General features: G+C 44.0%; 1 protein-coding gene and 1 long non-coding RNA gene across 12 annotated transcripts in view; one reads left to right on the plus strand and one right to left on the minus strand.

Moving 5' to 3' along the window:
- Positions 1–22,945, plus strand: part of NMNAT3 (nicotinamide nucleotide adenylyltransferase 3) — a 121,094-nt gene extending 98,149 nt beyond the window's left edge. For 3 of the 11 annotated variants that reach the window (XM_081574010.1, XM_081574013.1, XM_081574012.1), the window contains exons 3-6: positions 7,568–7,751; positions 14,354–14,436; positions 21,777–22,014; positions 22,264–22,945. In XM_081574010.1, coding sequence (XP_081430136.1) covers positions 7,568–7,751; positions 14,354–14,436; positions 21,777–22,014; positions 22,264–22,348 — 590 coding nt within the window. In that variant the 3' untranslated portion in view covers positions 22,349–22,945. Of the gene's footprint in view, positions 1–7,567; positions 7,752–9,445; positions 12,692–14,353; positions 14,437–21,776 lie in introns of those variants that run through there. The other 8 variants (XM_081574005.1, XM_081574008.1, XM_081574009.1 and 5 more) reach the window with 4 other exon arrangements.
- The window catches only part of LOC145539833 (uncharacterized), a 386,573-nt gene that overhangs the window by 210,145 nt on the left and 152,993 nt on the right, over positions 1–23,435 (minus strand). The window lies entirely within an intron of this gene.

Below are 23,435 nucleotides of genomic sequence, written 5' to 3' on the forward strand. Positions count from 1 at the left end.
CTCTGTGCTTCCAGTGCAGGGGGTGCAAGATCAATCCCTGGTTGGAGAACTAGGATCCCACATGCTGTACAGTGTGATCAAATAATAATAATTTTAAAATAAGTTAGACTGTTGAGGCTAGGGTCTATATTACTATCAGGCATATAAACTTTAAGTAAAAAGGATTACTATAGAGAGAGACTTGATTCACATATATGTTAGAATCACAAGTATAGAGGCACCTAAATAACATATCCTTAAAATATATGAAACACAAGTTGAAAGAACTAAACAGAAAAAATGGAAAAATTCACAATCACAGTGGGAGATTTTAACATGCCTCTCTTAGTAACTAATACAACAGACAAAAAAAATAAGAACATAGATTTAAAAAAAGCAATTGGCAGTATTGAGTAGTTGGACAGAACATCACACAGCAATCATAGAAGACACATTTTTTAGGTACTCATGGAACATTGACTAAAACTGATCATTTCCTAGGACATAAAGCAAGTATCAACACATTTCAGAGGATTGAAATCAATAGAGTATGTTCTTCACAGTTGCAACTAAGCCAGAAATCAGTAACAAAAAGATAACCAAAAATCTCAATGTGTTTGTTTGGGTAATTATAAAAAATACTTGTAAATAATTCATGGATCAGAAAAGGTATAAAAATAGAAAGTATTTTGAACTAAATGATCATGAAAACTTTACATGCAAGTAAAAAGTAAATGCAAGTAAAGTCATGCTTCAAGTAAAATCATGCTTATAGGGAAATTTTATAGCTAGAACTATATAGGCACTCCTAACTGTATCAGGAAAATAAGACACATGGCAAATTAGTTAGTTGCACATCTATCACCATTAGAAAAAGAGCAGCAAACTAGCACCAAGAAAGTAGGAGAATAGGATTAATAAAAATAAGAACAGAAATTGATGAAATGGAAAGCAAACATTCAGCAGAGAAGTTCAGTATAGCCAAAGGTTGGCCCTTTGAAAAGACTAATAAGATTACAAGCCTCTGGCAAGATTGAGCAAGAAAAAAGAGTGGAAACACAACCAACATTAGGAATGAAAAGAACATCCCTGCAGATGGTATCGACACTAAACAGATAAGAGAATATTGGGAACAACCTTATGCCAGTACATTTCAAAATTTAGATAAAATGGACAGAATCCTAGAAAGATGAAAGTTGCCAAAAATTATAATGAAGAAATTAAAATCGGAATTATTTTGCAACCATTAAAGAAATTAAATCAGTAGTCAAAAAAATTCACACAAATTAAGCTCCAGCCTCATAAGACTTCACCAGTGGCTTCTACCAAACACTTAAGGGGAAAATATGTTATTCCAAACCCATACAGTCTTTTTTAGAGCATAGAAAAAGGGAATTTCTAACAGCTTTTATAAGGCTAGCATGACGTTGATATCAAAACCTGCTTAGGACATTAAGAGAAAAGAAAATTATAGACTTCTCTTGCTTCCTAAAAAAATATTACCAGAGTAAATCCATCAGCACATTACAAAGATAATATATCTTGACCTAACCGTTTATCTCAGGAATGCAGTGTTAAAGATTAGAAAGGTAATCAATGCAATGCGCTATATTAACTGACTAAAGGAGAAAAACCACATAGTCATTTCAATAGTTGCAAAGAATTCATTTATGACAAAAGCTCTTAAACTATGAATAGCTGAGAATATCTTTTTTATTTTATTATGGTAACATTGATTTATAACATTATGCAAGTTTCATGTGTACAACATTATATTTTTACTTCTGTATACCCTCACCAGACTTCCCAGGTCACACTAGTGGTAAAGAACCTGCCTGCCGATGCAGGAGACATAAGAGATGCAGGTTTGATCCCTGAATTGGAAAGATCCCCGGAGGAGGGTATGGCAACCCACTCCGGTAGTGTTGCCTAGAGAATCCCATGGACAGAGGAGCCTGATGGGCCACTGTCTATAGAGTCACAAACAGCTGGACACGACTGAGGAGACTTAGCACGCATGCATGCATACCATCACCATCAAAGATTTAGTTCCCAGCTGTCACCATACCATTGATCTCCTCTACCCACTTCACCTCCCTCCACCCCCACCCCCCACTCTGGTGATCACTGCTCTGTTCTCCGTTTGTGTTTCTTTTTGTTGGGTTTGTTCATTTGCTTTGTTTTGTTTTTTTAGTTTTAATTTTTATATTCCACATATGAGTGAAATCATACAGTGTTCGTCTTTCTTCTGACTTATTTCATTTAGCATATTACCCTTAAGGTCCATCTGTATTGTAACAAACGGCAAGATTTCATCTTTTCATGACTGAGTAGTATTCCAGTGTATATATGTATGTATTTGTCTATGTATATGTATGGGCTTCCCTGACCACAGCTTCTTTATCCACTCATCTGATTAGGAACCTAGGTTACTTTCATATCTTGGCTGTTATAAACAATGCTGCAGTGAACATAGCAGTGTGTATATCCTTTTGAATTAGTATTTTTTGTATTCTTTGGACAAATATCCAGAAGTAGAATAGCTGGATCATACGGTAGTTCTATTCTGAATTTTTTTTGAGGGATCTCCAGACTGTCTTCTCCACCAAGAGTGCAAGAGAGTTCCCTTTTCTCCAGATCCTCACTCACACTGATTTCTTGTCTTTTTGACAATAGCCGTTCTGACAGGCATGAGGTGATATCTCATTGTGGTTTTGATTTGCATTTCCCTGATGTTTAGTTATGTTGAGCTTCTTTTCATGTGCCTAATGGTCTTCTGTTTGTCTTCTTTAGAAAAATGTCCACTCACCTCCTCTGCTCATTTTTAAGTTGAGATTTTGTTGTTATTGTTGTTGAGTAGTATGTGTTCTTTATATATTTTGGACATTAAACATCTCTTTTAAAATAGCATATTTGTCACGACAGACCAGGCTAGGCTGAAGAAACAAACCCCTCAAGTTGAGGAGCTTAACACACTGCTGCTGCTGCTAAGTCGCTTCAGTCGTGTCCGACACTGTGCGACCCCACAGATGGCAGCCCACCAGGCTCCCTCGTCCCTGGGATTCTCCAGGCAAGAACACTGGAGTGGGTTGCCATTTCCTTCCCCAATGCATGAAAGTGTAAAGCGAAAGCGAAGCCGCTCAGTCATGTCCGACTCTTAGCGACCCCATGGACTGCAGCCCACCAGGCTCCTCCATCCATGGGATTTTCCAAGCAAGAGTACTGGAGTGGGTTGCCATTGCCTTCTCCGCTTAACACACTAAATAAGGTTTATCTCTCATCAGATAAATCCCATGTAGGTTCAGAAGATCTGCAGGATAGTTTCCTTCCAAGCTCAGGAAGGAATCCCTGTATCTCAGGGATCCTAGTAGGTCCCATAGACTTTGATATCTTAATAGTAGCTTTCAGATTCACTATGAAGAGCTGGAGGGTCATGCAGGGGTTTTTATGGCCAAGTCTACATGGTGCTGGAGAAGGCAATGGCACCCCACTCCAGTACTCTTGCCTGGAAAATCCCATGGACAGAAGAGCCTGGTAGGCTGCAGTCCATGGGGTCGCAAAGAGTCGGACATGACTGAGCGACTTCACTTTCGCTTTTCCCTTTCATGCATTGGGGAAGGAAATGGCAACCCACTCCAGTGTTCTTGCCTGGAGAATCCCAGGGACGGGAGAGCCTGGTGGGCTGCCATCTATGGGGTCGCACAGAGTCGGACACGACTGAAGCAACTTAGCAGCAGCAGCAGCAGCTACATGGTGCATACATCAATTCCACCCACATCCCATGACTCAGTCGCTTCAGTTATATCCAATTCTGACACCCTATGGACTATAGCCCACCAGACTTCTCTGTCCATGGGATTCTCCAGGCAAGAATACTTAAGTGGGTTGCCATGCCCTCCTCTAGGGGATCTTCCCTACCTAGAGATCAAACCCACAACTCCTGCATCTCCTGCATTGCAGGCAGATTCTTTACCAGCTGAGCCATCAGGGACTATAACTCAGTCAAATCATAAAAAACCCAACCTAATTTCAAGAGAAATGGGAATATTAGCTTCCTGAAAGAGGAAAAATAAAAATGTGTCCTAATGAACACATAGCGTGTTCTCTGCCACACATGAGAAAGGATATCCACAGAAAACTTATAGCAAACATCATGTAATAACAAAGCTTGAAAGTTTTTCCTCTAGTAGTGGGCATAATACAGAATACCTGCTAATACCATCTCTATTCAGCATAATACTAGAGGTCTTAAACAATGCAACAAGAAAAGTAAAGTATAAAAGAATTGAAAATGAAACAGTAAAATTCTTGATATTTTGGACATAGAAGATTAAGACTCTGAAGGTAAACTATTAGAATTAATGAGAGAGTTTAGCTAGCTTACCAGATACACATTCAAGATACCTAAATCAGTTATATTTCTGCATATCAACAAGGAGAAAAAGTATTTTTAGAAGTATCATTTATAGTGGCATCAAAAAATATCAAGAATCTAGAAATAAATCTTACAAAAGATGTGTTAAGTGCTATACAAGAAAAATTGTAATACTTTGTTTAGAAATATTTAGGAAGACTTAAACAAATGGAAAGATATACCGTGCTCATGTAACGGAAAGCTCAATATTATAAAAAGGTCAATTCTCCCTAAATTGAATTATAGATTTGATCCAATTCCTATCAAATTTCAGCAGGTTTTGGGGGCTATTTCATCTTTGTGGAACTTAACAAATGCTTTCTAAAATTTATGTGGAAAGTGCAGAGTCAAGAATTGCTGAAACACACTAGAAGAAGAACAAGTTAGGAAGATTTACTTAATCACATTAAGAAGTATACTAAAGCTCTATTAAACAAGACAGTGTGATGTTGTCTAGGGACAGTAAATAGAACCACAGAACATAACAGAGCGGAGAAAGCAGCTGGTACCCAGATGGACACTAGGAATCCCACATGGTGACGCTGCACAGCAGCGGGGCGGAAGGTCTTTTTGGTAAATGATGCTGAAGTAATTGACTATCCAAATGGAAAGTACTTTTAATAGGACACCCGTCATGCACAAAGACACCAATGTGAAAATCAAAACTATAACACTTTATGAGATAATACAGGAAAATACCTTTATAACACAAAATGCACTAGCCATAAAGGAAAAAACCTAACAACCCAACTACATAAAAATTCAGGACATTCATTTTCAAAGGATTCCACAAAAAGAACAATAAGACAAGTGAGAGAAGTTATTTAGGACACGTATACCCAACCAACAAAGGGCCAATATTTGAAATAGATGAAGAACTTTACAAATCAATGATAAAAAGGCAGGAACCTGAAATAAAGGCAAAAGATTTAAACAGGCACTTCACAAAAAATTAAGCTTGAATGCTTAATAATATATATGAATAAATGCTCAGGCTCATTGGTAAGCAGAAAAAGGAACATTATAATCACGATGAGCCATAACTATACATCCATCAGATGGGAAAATCCTGACAATAACTCTGTATGGTTATTTGCTTGATGGTGTGGAGCAAATGAAATGCTCACACACTGCTGATTGGAGAGTAAATATCTATAACCGCTTTAGAAGATTGTTTGGCATTATCTAGTAAAGCTGCAAATACATCTACCCAATGGTTTAGCAGTTTCACTCTTAGGAAGGGTACATATCCTAAGAAATATATGCTTGTGCACACAGGGAGACTTGTGCAAGCATTCTCATAGCAGCATTGTTGGTAATTGTCTAAAGCCAGAATCAAATGAAATCTATTAACAATAAGACAGATCAATTATTTGGTATATAATTATGCAATAGAATATTATGTAGCAATAAAACTGGTTGGACTGCATGAATTTTATTAACAAAACGAAAAAGGCTTATTGAAAGAACAATTCAGTATGATTCCGTTTTTTTTAAAGTTTCAAAAGCAGGCAAAAATCTTTGCTTTTTCAGGTTGCATAAATACATGGTAAAGTTATAAAGGAAAGCAAGAGAATTATGAAAAAGTGAGAATTGTTGTTGTTCTTTGTTCAGTCGCTCAGTTGTGTCCGACTCTGTGACCCCATGGACTGCAGCATGCTAGTTTTCCCTGTCCTTCACCATCTCCCAGAGTTTGCTCAAACTCATGTCCATTGAGTCGATGATGCCATCCAACCATCTCATCCTCTGTCGTCCCCTTCTCCTCCTGCCCTCAATCTTTCCCAGCATCAGGGGCTTTTCCAATGAGTCAGCTGTTCATATCAGGTGCTTGTGTGCACAGGGAGAAAAGTGAGAATAGTGATTAGCTTTCATCAGAGTGTCGGGGTGGTGATAAGGAATTTCTGTATCTTAAACTGGGTGAGGATTAGAACAGGTTGTACTTTCTAACTCTTTGTCAAACTGTATTTTTTCATGCTTTTTTTATGTGCATGTTTATATCTTATAATACAATTTTTAATATATCATGTACTAAGTTAAAATATTAACTCCTCTCATAGATATTATATTTCATCCTTCCCACAAGGTTCTGTCAAGCAGGTATTATCCCATTTTACAGAAAGGAAAACTGAAGCTCAATCAACTCAGCATTTTATTCTTTCAATTATCTTGGTAACTTGCCTAAGGCATCCTAGTGAGTGATGGAACTAGAGCTCCCACCCGAGTCCCATTCAAAGTCTCTCTGAGCCCCATTCATGCTCTTTCCACGATGGTTCCCGATAGCTTCTACAGTTCACTGCAGCTCTAAACCTGTACTGCCCTGTCTCCTGTCGCTGAGCCATGCAATATTGTTCATAGATGGTCCACGTCATTGTCAAAGTAGGTCTTCCCTCCCTTAGCAGCACAGTCCTCCAAAGCCAGTGGTGGCCCTGTGCAGTCAGTTTGCATCCTCTCACCCACCCACCAACCCACCTGGTCCAGGGGACATGTCATTCCTTTGTCTTTGATCCACAGAATCTCCTATTTGAGCTATGAAGCCATGTGTAGCTATTGTCCCATATGTGATTAGAAGAGACCCACACAGGGGGTGTCATTGTATTCCCCCAACGCGTTCTGAGCCTAACTGTCCACAGTGCCACCTGGGAGCCTTGGCCTCAGCCCGACCCTCCCAGCCCCCCTCAGCTACTCCAGGGCATAGAAGACTGTGGAGAAGAGGCACATGATGCCTAAGGCAGCACCTTGACCTGACCCAAGGGAGCTGACTTGCCCAGCAGAGAATGCCAGTGTTTGTTCCCACTCAGGATGCTGCTGCTGCTAAGTCACTTCAGTCGTGTCCAACTCTGTGCGACCCCATAGACGGCAGCCCACAAGGCTCCCCATCCCTGGGATTTTCCAGGCAAGAACACTGGAGTGGGTTGCCATTTCCTTCTCCAATGCATGAAAGGGAAAAGTGAAAGTGAAGTCGCTCAGTCCTGTCCGACTCTTAGCGACCCCATGGACTGTAGCCCACCAGGCTCCTCCATCCATGGGATTTTCCAGGCAAGAGTACTGGAGTGGGGTGCCATTGCCTTCTCCGCCACTCAGGATGAGGCCCCGAGATTTTTAGTGCCTGCCTGGATTCCAGCGGCCAGGTGGCAAGCCCCCATCCCAGCAACACCCCTGCTCTCCCCTGCCTAGGCAGGTACCAGGTGATTGGGGGTATCATCTCTCCTGTCAATGACAACTACGGGAAGAAGGACCTCGTGGCTGCCCGGCATCGTGTGGCCATGGCCCGGCTGGCCCTGCAGACATCCGACTGGATCCGGGTGGACTCCTGGGAGAGTGAGCAGCCGCAGTGGATGGAGACAATCAAGGTGCTGAGGTAACAGCGGGCATGCGCTCGCGGGATGGGCAGGGGCCACGATCATGTCCACAGAGCCCGCAGGGTGGGAGGCATGGATGGAGGGTTGAGTGGGGCTTCAGCCAGATCCTTGCACCCAAGTCCTGCCAGTGTTTATCCTTAGAGCGAGAGAGACCGACAGGTTCACCTTCTCAGAGAGGCCCTGAGTAAACAAATCACAAACCACTACCCCTCAGGGTACTCTTTGTGGAAAAACCCAGTCTCGATTCAGAAGGCTGAAGCATCCAGGGTCCAGGGCTACCACTCAGTAGCTGTGTGACATTCAGTTCAGCTCAGTTCAGTTCAGCTCAGTCATGTCCAGCTCTTTACGACCCCATGAATCACAGCACAGCAGGCCTCCCTGTCCATCACCCACTCCCGGAGTTTACCCAAACCCATGTCCATTGAGTCGGTGATGCCATCCAACCATCTCATCCTCTGTCGTCCCCTTCTCCTCCTGCCCCCAATCCTTCCCAGCATTAGGATCTTTTCCAATGAGTCAACTCTTCGCATGAGGTGGTCAAAATATTGTAGTTTCAGCTTCAACATCAGTCCTTCCAATGAACACCCAGGACTGATCTCCTTTAGGATGGACTGGCTGGATCTCCTTGCAGTCCAAGGGACTCTCAAAAGTCTTCTCCAACACCACAGTTCAAAAGCATCAATTCTTCGGCGCTCAGCTTTCTACACCGTCCAACTCTCACATCCATACATGACCACTGGAAAAACCATAGCCTTGACTAGACGGACCTTTGTTGGCAAAGTAATGTCTCTGCTTTTGAATATGCTGTCTAGGTTGGTCATAACCTTCCTTCCAAGGAGTAAGCGTCTTTTAATTTCATGAAAACTTCTCCAGGACACATTTCTCACATGCAAAATGGGAACAGTATAACCTAACAAGGATCACAAAAATGTAAATCATTTTTCTGACCCAGAACCACATAATCATACACAGTAAGTGAGACCTTTTATTATTGTCATCATCCACTAGGTTGAAAACTGCATCTACATAATGGGCCATCTTTTATAATTGTACAAATTCTGGGTTCTCTAAATCTGGACTTTAAAAAGAACTATGAATCTAGAGATAGTTATGCAGGAATTTTTTTCCTTTTAGAATTGCTGTTAGCGTTCAGCATAAGTAATGGAGTTTTGTAAAAGTCCCAGCAAGCCCTGTATATGAGGACAGTCAGTCTCTGACTTGTGTCTGGGAAACCTTCCTGGGAGTTTGCTAAGGAAGCAGGAAACCCCACCTTGTCCTGCCTGTCAGAGGGGACTGTGAGGTGGGTCTGCCTGTCACTGATGACAGCCAACTCGGCTGGAAGGGACTACAGACTGTGGGTTGTGTCTTTTATTCAAAAGGAAGCACTAGACTTGTCAGAGAATAGACACAGGAGTCAGGTTGAATAATTGACAGGCCTGCCTATAATTTGGTTTTTACTTTTTACTTCTCTTGAAAGTCACTTGGAAGAAAAAATGTTTATCTTTAGCAAAAAAAAAGGTAAACATTTAGTTTCCATATCCTGTTCTTATTACTTACCCTTTACTGGGGAAAGAACCAGCTAGAAGTATTCAGTTACAGTGCTTCTTCAATATCTGTTGCCAAATTGAAGGAGAGAAAATATGAAATAATTGTTAGATATATGCTCTTTTTTTAACATAAGGAATGAATTTACACCTAGATCATCCTTTTAGAATAAACAATGTAGTCAGCTCTCCTTTATCTAAGCTAACAGAGGGAGTAGAAACAAATCAGATAATCCAGCAAATCAATTAGCTTTAGTATGTAGTCAGAAACAAAGAGACGCTGTCTTCCTCCACCCTGTGGGAGGTGCTGTGGCCTCAGGCCCAGATCTTGGAGCCAAATGTACTGGTGAAGTGACTTCAGGTAAGTGAGACGGGCTCTCTCTTCAACTAATAAGATAGGGATGACATCATCTACTTCACTGGGATACTGTGTACGTTAAATGAGGTGATGCAGGAAAACACCTGGCTTATGTGTTTAGTCACTCAGTCCTGTCCGACACTTTGTGACCCTATGGACCGTAGCCCACGGGGCTCCTCTGTCCATGGGGATTTGCTAAGCAAGAATACTGGAGTGGGTTGCCATGCCCTTCTCCAGGGGATTGTCCCAATGCAGGGATCGAACCCAGGTCTCCTGCGTTGCAGGTGGACTCTTTACCAGCTTAGCTACTAGGGAAGTGCCCACCTGGTTTATAATAGGTGCTTAATAACGTTAGGGGCTTCCCTGATAGCTCAGTTGGTAAAAAATCTGCCTGCAATTCCACCTCAGTTGGTAAAGAATACCTTCCCTGCGTCCCTAACTGGCCCATAGTTTATTCTCATAACAGATAAGCCATTCACGGGTAAATAGGATTTGACCACAGTACCACATATTAATATCCTGCTACAAAATGCAGGTCTAAGATTTATAGGATGCATTCTTTTTCTCCTTTTACTGTATCCTTTAGACAGATGCTTCTCGGGCCTGGCTGCACACCGAATCACCAAGAGAGCTTTCAAAAGCACAGAAGCCTGAGTCTTACCCCAGAGACTGGGATGTCATAGGTCTGGGACAGGGCGTCAGGATTGTTAAGAGCTCCCTAGTGATTCTAATGTGTGGCCAGGGTTGAGGCCCACAGTCTCAGTCACCAAGTGTGTGAATCATGTTTTATGATTAATACCGGGATCGATCCAAACCAGTGGTCCCAATCCTGGCTGTAGGACTCACCTGGGAAGCTTTTTTTAAATACTCAACCTCTCCTACCCAAGCTTATGATTTTTCTAGGGTAATAGGCAGGGTCTAGGCATGGATATTTTAAAGGTTCCCAAATGATTTATTTTGTGCAGCCAAGGTTGAGAATCCACTGATAAAGGCAGCACTGTTTTATCAGCCAGTTAAGAGTCTTTTCAGTTTTTGGAGCAGCTTCATTAGAAATTTTGTTTAATTACTAATGTTTTCCTAAAATTATCAAAAATCTTTTTTAAGATTGAAAATCTGGTTAAAATTGTAAAGTGAGGTGATTCTAGAAGCATGGTAGAATGCTCTAGAATGCTCCCACCCTTTTGCTCCATTTAGTATACTCTTGGTAGCTCAGATGGTAAAGAATCTGCCTGCAGTGCATCAGACCCGGGTTCAATTCATGGGTTGGGAAGATCCCCTGGAGAAGGAAATGGCTACTCACTCCAGTATTCTTGCCTGGTAAGTCCCATGGACAGAGGAGCCTGGTGGGCTACAGTCCATGGGGTCGCAAAGCATCAGACACAAGTGTTGACACACTTGGTGGAGTCAACAGTGAATCTGCATCATGGCGACAGTGCCATACATCACTAGGAAGTCAGTCCACTGTAGGGTTTATTGAGTGTTCTGTTTCTCCTTATCAAGTTGCTTATTTTTATTCTAAATTTTCAAAATCTGGGTCAGCTTTCATGCTTTTGAAGCACTTGATAGCTTATTTCACTCGCCCCTTCCCCATGCTGAGGCAGGCCTTGGTCCTGATGCCAGGTGATGTGGTCCAGCAGCAGCGGCTCATGTGCCCCTTGGCAAACATGAGCCTGTGTTGTCGTCATTCTACAGATGAGGAAACTGAGGCTCAGAGAGGCTAAGTTACCTAAGTTGCACAATGGATAAGCAAGTGGTGGAACCCCAGTCTGTTGGACTCTGAAGCCATACGTTTGGCCATCTTCAAAACCAGTGATCTACAGGGGGAAACACCATGTGGCTGACTCTGTTTCTGCCACAGCAACCCTCTAATCAGGCTTACCTGGAGGCCAGGGGCTGCTGAGGACACAAAGAATATGCCGCCAGGGTCGGTCATCAGGCCCGAGGCTGGGCACACCAGGGTACCACTCAGGCAAGCAACAAGAGGAAGCAATGACCCCCCACCCCACAAAGGCAGAGTGGAGGTCTGTGAGGAAGATGCATTTGGCACTGAAAGTAACCTTTTGCACACCAGAGTTCAGAGTTCTAGCTACTATTCAAAGTAGGGTCAGCTTGAACCAGGGGCTTCAAGGTCAGTAAAAATAAAATGATAATGCCAGCTTTTACTGATCACCTACTATGTGTGCCAAACATATAATAACTAGGCAGCTCAGCAACTCTGAGAAGTAGATGAGTTTGGCCCCATTTCACAGATGAGGAAACAAGTTCTGAAAGAGTCAACAACATATGCAAAGTCCTACAGTGAGAAAGTAAAGATGGCACCCAAACCTGTTTCCATCTGATGTGAAATTCCAGACTAATCTGGGAGTGAATCCTGAAGAGGTGATGCTTTCTAAAACTGAAGCAGTAAGACAATAATGGAGGGTCTTTCCTGATGGTCCAGTGGTAAACACTCCATGCTTCCAATGCAAGGGGCACTGGTTCACTCCCTGGTTGGGGAACTAAGATCCTACATGCCATGTGGCATGGCCAAGAAAATATATTAAAAATAAAATTTAAAAATAAAAACTGCAAATTTATATTTTAAAAAGACAATAATGGAAGCACAGACAAGTCCAGCAAGGCCCTAAGAAGACTCAGGTGAGTCTCTGAGACCATCAGGAAGGACTTGGGACCTGAATTAAATGTATTTATTTATCCCCCTTCTATCTTTCCTGAATTCAGCTGACTTTAGGTAAGCAGTTTCCTGCTGCTGCTGCTGCTGCTAAGTCGCTTCAGTCGTGTCCGACTCTGTGCAACCCCACAGATGGCAGCCCACCAGGTTCCCCCATCCCTGGGATTCTCCAGGCAGGAACACTGGAGTGGGTTGCCATTTCCTTCTCCAATGCATGAAAGTGAAAAGTGAAAGTGAAGTCGCCCAGTCGTGTCCAACTCTTAGCGACCCCATGGACTGCAGCCTACCAGGCTCCTCCGTCCATGGGATTTTCCAGCCAAGAGGACTGGAGTGGGGTGCCATTGCCTTCTCCAAGCAGTTTCCTAGGTACCAGAAATACAAGGATAAATTAAATGAGTTTCCTGTTCACAATCTGGTGGGGAAGACAGACTGAGAGTAAGGCTGTTAATAACACCTCATGTTGATTGGGCACTTTTCTGTGGATGGGCTGCGCTAAGCTCTTTAATTCAGCCTCATTATAGCTCTCTGAGGTGGGTACTGTCATTGTCCCCCATTCTACAAATGAGGAAAGTGGAGGCAGATTGCTTAAAACACCCAAGAAGATTCCAGCGCTACTATTTGGAACCAGTATACCAGCCCAGGCAGTCTCATTCTAGAACTTAACTTCTACACAGCACCTTCTCCTAGCAATCAGCATCAGCCTCTTCCCCAGCCAGGGAGAAGCCCTTGCTCCTTCATGGTCTTGTGATACTCAGTGTAGACAAGGCCGGCGTTAACTTTCCTGACCAAATAAGAGAGGTCAGTGAGGCTCTGAGAGTGTTCATGACTCACCCAGCATCGTACAAGCAGGAGAGCCTACACTTGAACCCAGCCACTCTTACTGAAAATACCTGCTTCTCCCACCAGATACTTTTCCCCAAACACAGCTCCAGTCAATGCATAATACAGTAGGCGGAAGACGGAAGATAAGATTGATACAAGACATAGTGCTTACCCGTGTTTGATTAAAAAGAAGTCAGAGGTATCTCTTGATTTTCAGAAGACAGATTACTAAAAGAGCCAGGCCTACCAAATGGGTGTAAGTCTAATCACATCCAAACTGCTAACGTATAATGAGATTTGCTCTGCGCTCTACACCCCTCAGTGGACTTTGCACATCTACTCCTTTCATCTTCATGACCATGCTTGGGAGGCAGGTACTGTCATCACTCCTCGTTTTGCAGGTTCTGAGACACGAAACACCCACCCAGGGCCCCACTGCTGGCTGGTGGGAGAGACTGGATTCAACCCAGGCAGTCAAGCTCCAAACCAGGCTCTGAGCCATCACCCAGTCAGGTTCTAAAGTACTAGCTTATGATCCGAGCAAGCCTCTGTTTTGAGAGGCAGCTGTGGACCCTGCACTGTGCCAGCGCTTGAAAGTGTTAGTCGCTCACTCGTATTTGACTCTTTGTGACCCCATGGACTGTAGCCCCCCAGGCTCCTCTGTCCAGGGAATTTTCCAGGGGATCTTCCCAACCCAGGGATCAAATTCGGGTCTCCTGCACCGCGAGTGGACTCTTTATCTGTTCAGTCATCGGGGAAAACCCTGTGCCAGTGCTTACTGTGTGGTAACTTACTTACCTTCACAAAAGTCTAAAAAGTAGGTATATTATCCCAGCTTTTTACAACTGAAAATTTGTACTCGGAACTCAGGTCTGATTCTAATAGCCCAGGTCCTTAATCCCTATTCAACTTTTATAAAAAGTGAGCTACTGAAAGAAAATACTTAAAAGAGTACAAATCTGCTTGTTTCCTCCTTTCAGCTGGGGCTCATAGAAGGCAGTCTTGGATGGGGTGGTCTGTGAGGACCCAGATGCATCACCTGGCACAAGGCCTGGCACACAGTAGGCCCTCAGTACATATTTGTGGAGTGAGCTACCTTAAATGGACAAAGGCAGAATGAGACTTAAAATTGGAGACACCCCTGGGTGGTGTGGGGGGACTGTAGGCCACATGGATGCACCCTGAGCCCATATGCTTACCCCACAGGCATCATCACAGCGAACTGCTCAGATCTCTGCCCCAGATGGAAGACCCAAACCAAGGCAGTGCCAGCTCTCCCGCCTCCACAGGTAGGTGCTAACCCTCTGCTCTGCCGGGGGTGCGGGTGCGGAGCAGGGGAGGTGGGGTGAGAACTCATGTGAGCCACAGCCCCTGGGCACAGATAAGAGTTTTGTTTGTTTGTTTGTTTGAACTGTTAAGATTTTTATTTTCAAAGGAATGTGAATAATAAACAACAATTAAGGTACTTACAATGGCCCTTGTTCTGGGCTCCCCACCCCGGTGCAGCCTCAGAGAGCCTCTTTCCCCTTCACAGCAGGATCCTCCATGACCCACCTCCCAGAATATTGGAAATAAAAGCAAAAATAAACAAATGGGACCTAATTAAAATTAAAAGCTTTTGCACAACAAAGGAAACTATAAGCAAGGTGAAAAGACAGCCTTCAGAATGGGAGAAAATAATAGCAGACGAAGCAACAGACAAACAATTAATCTCAAAAATATACAAGATAAGAGTTTTTGAGGCCGCTTGGGGTGACACTTTCCATGTTGAAAAGTCGGGTTAAACAATCTGCCACCATCCCTTGTAAATCGTTGTTTGCTAAAGTGGGGTTTCCTGCCCCAAAGGAGTTTACCTACCTTGTGACTTGTGCTTGTGACCTGGATTACAGCCAGGACTAAGCAGGGATCAACTTCTGGGTGCTGCTGAGCTAGTCTGAAAGCCTTAGCCTTTTTGAATACAATATGTGCCATTATATCCCTTAACCTAGCACTGTATAGCAGTGTTGCTCAAGTGTTTTACTCGGAAGAGGAAACCTATTTTTAAGGGATTTAACGTCTATTTGGATCTTCCTTTTAATTTGTAGCCCTGGGTTTCTACCCCGCGGTCAGCTCCTGGTGTTTGATGGAACCTTGTCAGCTGTGATTTCAGAGCACCTCCCATGGCAGCCCTGGTACCAGCGGTTAAATGCACAGCCCCCTCAAGCACATAAACAGGAGCACAGTGATGGGGGGCAGGGTGGGCCAGGAGCAAGGGATCACTGGTCCCACCAGGCCAACATTCCAACAGGCTCTTCCGTGGGGTTGCCTCCAGCGGCTCCCCCAACTTTAGCTGATGGGACACTATTTCCCTATGCGAAGAGCTCCAGATTGTCGTGGTTAAAAACGCTTACGATGCTGTCTTTTCTGTAGGACTTTTCAGAGCCTTTACTGTGTTCATGTGCACGTGACTTTAGGAGGAAGGGAAGTAGCTTGCAGCCATTCTTAGCACTTTTTAATCATGGGTCTCTTTTTAATGCATATTAGTACTCCTCAGAACTGGTGGTCCCCAGAGCACAGACTGGGAATCGCTCTTCTAAAAGGACTTGAAAGGAGGGGTGAGGAGAGATAAACTAGGAGTCTGGTATTGACATATACACCCTACTATATATAAAATAGGTAAACAGCAGGGACCTACTGTACAGCACAGGGAACAATACTCAATATCTCGTAATAACCTATAATGAAAAAGAATCTGAAAACATACATATATATATATATATATATATATATATATATACACATGTTTAAAAATAAATTAATTAAGAGGCCTTGAAAATACCCTCAAGTTTCCCATAGCAGTCCCCAGATGCTGATCAAAGCATCACTCACGGCAGAATCACCTGTGTGGCTTATTAAAAACACTGAAGCCCAGGCCACGCCCCAGACCTCCTGAGGGGAAGGGGCCTGGAACTCGATGGTTAACAGGCACGCTGGGGATCTGCTTTACCGCCAGTTTGGGGAACTGTGCTGTTTAGTGGGAACCCAAGAAAGAAGGAGCTACAGAGCTTCCTATGTGATCAGCTTCTCCAGTATTTATTACGCTGGCTGAGAACAGAGGCGGTCTGCCCAGGGCCTGCCCCGAGCTGGAGACCACCTGTGGATGGCAGTGAGCCAGGTGTGGATAGGGGAACGGTCTGGAGGAGGCAACGCTGCATCACCACTTGCAGGACCCGTAGGTTATCTGGGGTGGGGGACACCCGGGGGCAGAGGAGCAGCTGAGTAAGGCACGCAGGGCAGGAAGTACCGGCCACCCCATGCCATTCAGGATGCTGGAAACCGTGGCGAGAGAAGGAAGCAGCTGCCAGTGAGGCAGGAGGGATTCCACACTGAGGCTCCCAGCTTCTCACCTCTCTGCAGATGCTTCCAGAAGCCCTGTCTCTTGGCCTGGCCTGCCTCTCCTCCCACCTCCCTTTGTGGCTCTCCTGTTGAAAAGCTGTCTATCCTGTAAGGCCCTTCTCTAAGAAGGAACCCTCCCCAATTCCCCCTCCACCACTTCAAGTCACCCCACTTTCGTTTTGGATGTGCTTGTCCAGGGGCTAGTAGCCTGTTCTGCTTGGCCCTATGACATTGGGGGTTTGTTCCCTATTCCCTTTCTGTCCGTTCAAACCCTAAACCCTACTCTTCTTGTTCTCTTCCAAAGTAACTGTTAAAAAAGGAAGTTTGCAAAAAAAATAAAAGGAAGTTTGCATTGAATGAAAAGTGGGCTTTTCAGTTTACCAAAATATATCCTGGGCTTTAAAAATGTGTGTGCCCTTTGCTTGATAAATTCCCCTTCTAGGAATCTGCCTGAGGAGGTAATTAGAAATTGGGACAAAGACTTATGAGAAAGATATTTATCACAGCAATTTTTACAATGGCAGAACATAAAGCAACCTCAGTGTTAAAATGTTAGGGAATGTATAAGTAAATTTACTATATATAATATAGGATGAAGAATCCACACAAAAGGTTTTCATGATATGGTGAAACACTTAGGAGGTAAGTGGGGAAAAAAATCAGGATACAAGACTAGATAATCTCAAGTATATAAACATATATAAATATACTTTCACATCTATTTGCATATTTAAATAGAAAAGACTAAGAACTAACCAAAATATTGAAAATTTTTTGTAGAAAGCTGAATTATTGTTGTTATTGTCTTCTTTAAAATACTTGAAATACTTATATTTTCCACACGGTCCACAGTTGACACAGATTTCATGTTTGTCATCAGAAAAAAAATAGAGCAATTAAAAAAGAAAGGTGGAGTTTTTCTCATGTAAGTTTGGCTTCTGATGTGGTAACTTGCATGCTACTAGTGACCTATTTCTAAAGGACCATTTTGTGTGCCGTGTACTCTGTCATGTGCTGTTCTACTCTGCAGCTGTGCTCAGCATCTTCTGGCTGCCAGGACCCTGCTTTCCCTGTCACTGCTGTGATTTGTGGTCCTCCTCGGACTCACCCAGAGGCATGTGGATTGCCTTGTCCTGAGCCGCTTGGGTGTCACACTTCAGGACACTTCCAGTCCTTTAAGTCGCTTGTGAAGGTGGTCCCTGCCGTGGCTGTTGGAGCCGAGAACAGCTCAGAGGATTCTCTTTCCATACAACCAGAGCAGATGCTTCGTCTGTTTCCATTCACACTGCCTGTTCCAAGGTGGCCTTGTATGATTAGTTTGGGTGTTCCCTTCATATACCAGTGGGCTTCCCAGGTGGTTCAGTGGTAAAGAATCAACCTGCCAATGCAGGAGATGCTTCAATTCCAGGGTTGGGAAGATCCCCTAGGATAGGAAATGGCAACTCAGTCCAGTATTTTTGCCTGGAAAATTCCATGGACAGAGGAGCTACAGTGGACTGGTGGGCTACAGTCCATGGGGTTGCAAAGAGTTGGACATGACTGAGCACGCACACACACTTCAGATCCCAATACCTGGCTTCATCGTGGTATCCTCTCTAGACCCGGAAATCCTACACTCCGGACACCACCCTCCGTGCCTGTGTTCATGTGCTGCACTAGGCAGGAAATTTCCATTGCATTCTCGCCATCACTCAACTTCCGTAACTCCCAAAGGAGGCTTTATTATTCCCTACTGCTGCTGCTGCTGCTAAGTCGCTTCAGTCGTGTCCGACTCTGTGCGACCCCATAGATGGCAGCCCACCAGGCTCCCCCGTCCCTGGGATTCTCCAGGCAAGAATACTGGAGTGGGCTGCCATTTCCTTCTCCAACGCATGAAAGTGAAAAGTGAAAGTGAAGCCGCTCAGTCGTGTCCGACCCCTAGCGACCCATAGACTGCAGCCTACTAGGCTCCTCCGTCCATGGGATTTTCCAGGCAAGAGTACTGGAGTGGGGTGCCATTGCCTTCTCCGTATTCCCTACTACAGCTGAGGAAATAGGCCCATCAGCTGTAACTAGCCCAAGGTCCTCACAGACCTGAGATTGGAACCCAGGGCTGACTGGCCTCAGGGTTGGTGCTCTTTAACGTCAGAGTGTGGGCAATTGGACATTCAAACGGACAGGTGCTGGTGGAACTTCTCTTGCTTTCTGTGTGAATCTCTGCTTCATCTGCTCTCCAGAGCCTGTGGTTATTCAAAGACAGAGCACACTGCCCCAAAACGCCCATGGACATCTATGTATGTCACTGAGTCGCTGTTAAGACAAATCAAATTGGCAGCTTTTATTCAAAACCTCAGACTTACAGACTGGACTCTCAGAGTAACTCGGTCTGCAGATTTCGTAGCAGCGATATGAATGGATCTGAAAGGAAATGTAACTGCCTTTAAGGGGCCTGATGACAGGACTGCCCAGAGTTGGGGTCTAGGGTGCATGTGGCTGGCAGGAGGGATCCATCGCACCAGCCCCCCCGACATGCCTTTCGACTTGGGGGATGGGGCAGGTGTGGGTACTTGTTCCCTCTGGGCCAGGGCTCAGAGAGAATTGTATTCCATCCTATCATTGTTAATAAATTCAAACAGCATTTAATATTGAAGCAGGTATATGGAGATCATCCGCTCAGAAACCCACAGGAGAGGAAACCCTGACCTGTGGGAATAGAGAGGTGTGCCCAGACCCCAGGAGACCTTGGGATTCAATGCACATCACTTAACCTCTCCCATAGGAAGAGCACAAGATAACAATTCAGTTGCTGGAAAGATCAAACACTGGTCTCTTTCTATATTACAGTGGTCAGATAAATAAGAAAGTAGAGTAAAATCTCACAGATATGGAATAGTTTGAATCCACATACATGTTGTAACCAATGGGACCAGCCCAAATGAGTGAAAATCTAAGTTACTGAATAATTTTTAAATGCACTTAGGACACTCTCCATAAGTGCTTGGTGAACGTGCCAGTGAGTGGATTGGTGAATAAGCAGGTGTATGGATGGATGAATGAATGGATGGATGGTGGTTAACACATACCACACTTTTTCTGTTCTCTGTTCTAAGTGTTTTATAAGTTCATTCAATTCTAAAATAATCCTATGAAATAAGTAGTGTTAATATCCTCATTTTAAGTTTGAGGTCACACAGCTGTCAGATGGCAGAGTCAGGATCTGAATGTAAAGAGTCTGGCTCTAGAGTCCTAGTTCTTAACCATGGAGAATTCATGAATACATGTCTTAATAAATGTTTGAATATCATTTTATTATACCAGTAGTACACTGCTAAAGTGTTTGAAGTATGTTTCTATAATTACATCTGATGCCTTAAAATGAGTAAACAAGTCCAGTGCCATCATTTCATGGACGGGGAAACTGAGGCCCAGGGAAGGATCTCAGCTCCAGCCCCGCAGCAGCCAGTACCCAACTGAGGCAGGAACTCTGACCTCTTTATGACACGTCCAGCTTCTCACTTGCCAGTGCATCACTGGTTGAGTGCTCCTTTATAAACTCATCTCTCTAGTCCATGTCCAGATTCCCTCAAAGGTTTCACAATAGAGGAGCCTAAGCTGACCATTTACATCAGGTTTCCCCCCAGCAGATGGTATCCCTGAAGCCCTTCCCAGCTGAGGTTTCATGGTGACTGAGAGATATTCTTGCTCTAGGAGCCCAGCCTTTGCTGTTCACTTAAGCTAGAACTGACTTCCAGAAGGACCAGAGGCCCTGCTGGTTGTTTCTAGCATGGACTTAGTTTTTCTTTTTCTGATTAGCCCATTCACAGGGGACAGAAACAGGAATGGTGCCAGGAAAATCCAGGCAGAGTGATGCATGTACAATTCCTGCCAGTAGGCAGCAGCAGAGCCCATGGGTTTCAAATGCCCACCAGTGGAGGCTGGCTGACCCTGCTAGCAATGAATAACCTCAGGCAAGTCACACACCTCTCTATGCCTCAGTTTCCCCCTCTGCACAATGGGCATGACAATAACACCTATCTCCTGAGGTTACTCTGAGGCTCAAATGAAATTAAACACATAAAGCACTTAATAATAGTGCCCATAGTAAACAGCCAATAAATGCTAAGTATTCTTTAATCTTCACAATCATCTTTCTCTGTTAGGACAAATGCTAAAGGATTATCCACATTGATCAGTTGTTCTAGAGCTTTGTTTTATTGAAAACAGATGAAAAGGTCACCAGCTGAGGTCTTAGAGACCTCTTAGTTACCCAGAGATCCTTTATAATTAACCTTTAAGATGGGATTGTACTTATAAAAATATCAGACATTAGGGCTGAAATAGACTGGCCCTAGTGGTAAAGAACCCGCCTGTGCTCCACATAAGAGAAACAAGAGACACAGGTTCGATTCCTGGGTCGGGAAGATCCCCTGGAGAAGAAAAGGGCAACCCACTCCAGTATTCTTGCTTGGAGAATCCATGGACAGAGGAGCCTAGTGGGCTACAGTCCATGAGGTGGCAAAGAGTCTGACACAACTGAAGCAAAGCAAGCAATATAAATTTATTTATTAATTTAATTTATTTTTGGTTGCACTGGGCCTTTGTTGCTGTGAAGGCTTTTTTCTCATTGCGGTGAGCAGGGTCTACTCTTCGTTGTGGTGTGTGGGCTTCTCATTGCGGTGGCTTCTCTTGTGGAGCACAGGTCAATAGTTGTGGCACAGGGGCTTAGTTGCTCAGCGACTTGTGGGATCTTCCCAGATCAGAGATCAAACCCATGTCTCCTGCACTGAAAGGCAAATTCTTTACCACTGAGCTCAGGGAAGCATAGGGCTGAAATAGATTTTGAGAAGGGCGGTGACTTGCCGGAGGTCCATCATCTATTAGTCCTAGGGCTTTAAGAACCTCACCTTCCATCAGAAGACAAGAGTTCTAGGTTCAGCACAGCCACCTTTGGTCTTGCTGGACCTGCCATGGGCTCCAGCAACCACAGACAGCCTTGTGGTATGACACTGAAAAAAAACCCATTTTGGATTACTTGGCATTTTGCCAACCTTAAACAAAAGGTTTATTGATTAAATTACTTAACAACTGTATGTCCCTAAAGTAGCTTCAGATTCATCAACATGCTTTTTCTCCTTAAGCCATGAACACATAGACATTGAGTTCCCCATACATTCCAACAAAAGTGTTTGGTGAAAATCTCAAACAGAATATGACGCTATCTTTCCTGGCCATGACCCTCCTGTTACTATCTTGAGATCCACCCTTGTTTTTCCAGCTGTGCCTGAGCTGAAGCTTCTCTGCGGGGCAGATGTCCTCAAGACCTTCCAGACCCCGCTGTGGAAAGACACACACATCCAGGAAATAGTGGAGAAGTTTGGCTTGGTGTGTGTGACCCGAGCAGGCCATGACCCCAAGGGATATGTCTTGGACTCACCCATCCTGCAGAGATACCAGGACAACGTCCACCTGGCCAGGGAGCCGGTGCAGAACGAGATCAGCGCCACATATGTCAGGTGGGCCCTGAGCCAGGGGCAGAGCGTGAAGTACCTGCTCCCAGATGCCGTCATCTCCTATATCAAGGAACACAACCTCTACCTCAGGGACGCCAACCCAGAGAGGAATGAAGGCTTGCCAACCTGGGGAAGGCCAGCCCTTTCTCCTCCATCCAGCTCGTCCTGAGGACAGGGCGCTTATGGTCTTTGTTTTCTGAAATCTTTCCATTTTGCATTTGGTTTGTTTTAACAATGATTTTGCTTCTGCAGCATCTTCTGTCCCAGGAAGAGATACCTTCTTCAGGGAGGAGCAAAGGTCTGCATTACAAGGATGGACATTTATCATCGAGGTTAAAGTGGTGTGGCAGCGCATCAAGATGAGACAAAAGCTCTCAGAACCTCTGGTGGAAGAGGCCTCCTTGCTTTGTAAATGATAGTAATGGCATGAACACAGAAGGTGGTTCTGCACATGGCAGGGGCCCCTGAGGGTCAGATCAGAATTGCCCACAAAGCCTTTTTCAGCTAGGACCAGGTGCAACCTGCAGGCCTTGATTGGAGAGACTTGACAGATGCTAATTACCAAACAATGGGCTTTGTCAAGGCCTTGTTTCAACAAAACAAGGCTTATGGAGGAGGGTACATTCAGGAGCAGTGCTTTGTTGATTGACACTGAATCTTCCTTTAGAGCCATTGTCTGCCTGCTTCCTGGTCATTGGTAAAATTTAAACTAAAATCTTTCTAAGTAGTGATCCTCAAACAGTATTTTTAATACAGTATACGTGTATATATTTTTAACACAGCTATTTTATTATATAAATACCAGGGTTCCGAAAAAGAACTGAGGTAAAACAGATGCCTTGACTGTTTTAGAGAATCTTGTTGAATGTTTTATGATGGCCTGCCTGTTTGAATATTGGCGAAGGGATAAATAATAAATTGACATCAAAAAGTACTAATGCAAAGTTTCTCTTTTTTCTTTCTTTGTTATATTATTAATGCCTGATGTAGTAGCTGTTGCTTTTCTTTTTAGCTACTCCATGAAATTTGCTACTGTTCCAGTCCTGGCATGAATTTAAGTTTCTAGTCCCAGGTACCAGCTGTGGAGGAAGCAATTGCTTTCCAACCAAAAGGTTTTCTAAGCTTTGGGTCAATGTGAGCCCTGGAAGATGCCCCCAGGAGCCCAGTGTAGGTCCAGGATTTGTCCTTCCACTCCTGATTAGGAGGAGATTTTGATTGGCCAAACTCTGTTTGGGTTGACTCTTTCCACTTGCTGACTGAATGCATTTAGAATTCACTTCTCCCGGACTTTGCCCTGGTTCATCCTTGTTACAAATTTAATCGGGCAGAAGCACAGAGTTGGTGGGAAGAATCTAGTATCTCCCGAAATATATCCCAGTGTCTGCAGGTGTGTCAGGATGGACATGAGTGAAGTTGGGAATCAG

The sequence above is a fragment of the Giraffa tippelskirchi genome, chromosome 2 (assembly GCF_054371585.1).
Source record: "Giraffa tippelskirchi isolate mGirTip1 chromosome 2, T2T-mGirTip1v1.2.pri, whole genome shotgun sequence".
Classification (NCBI taxonomy): Eukaryota; Metazoa; Chordata; class Mammalia; order Artiodactyla; family Giraffidae; genus Giraffa; species Giraffa tippelskirchi.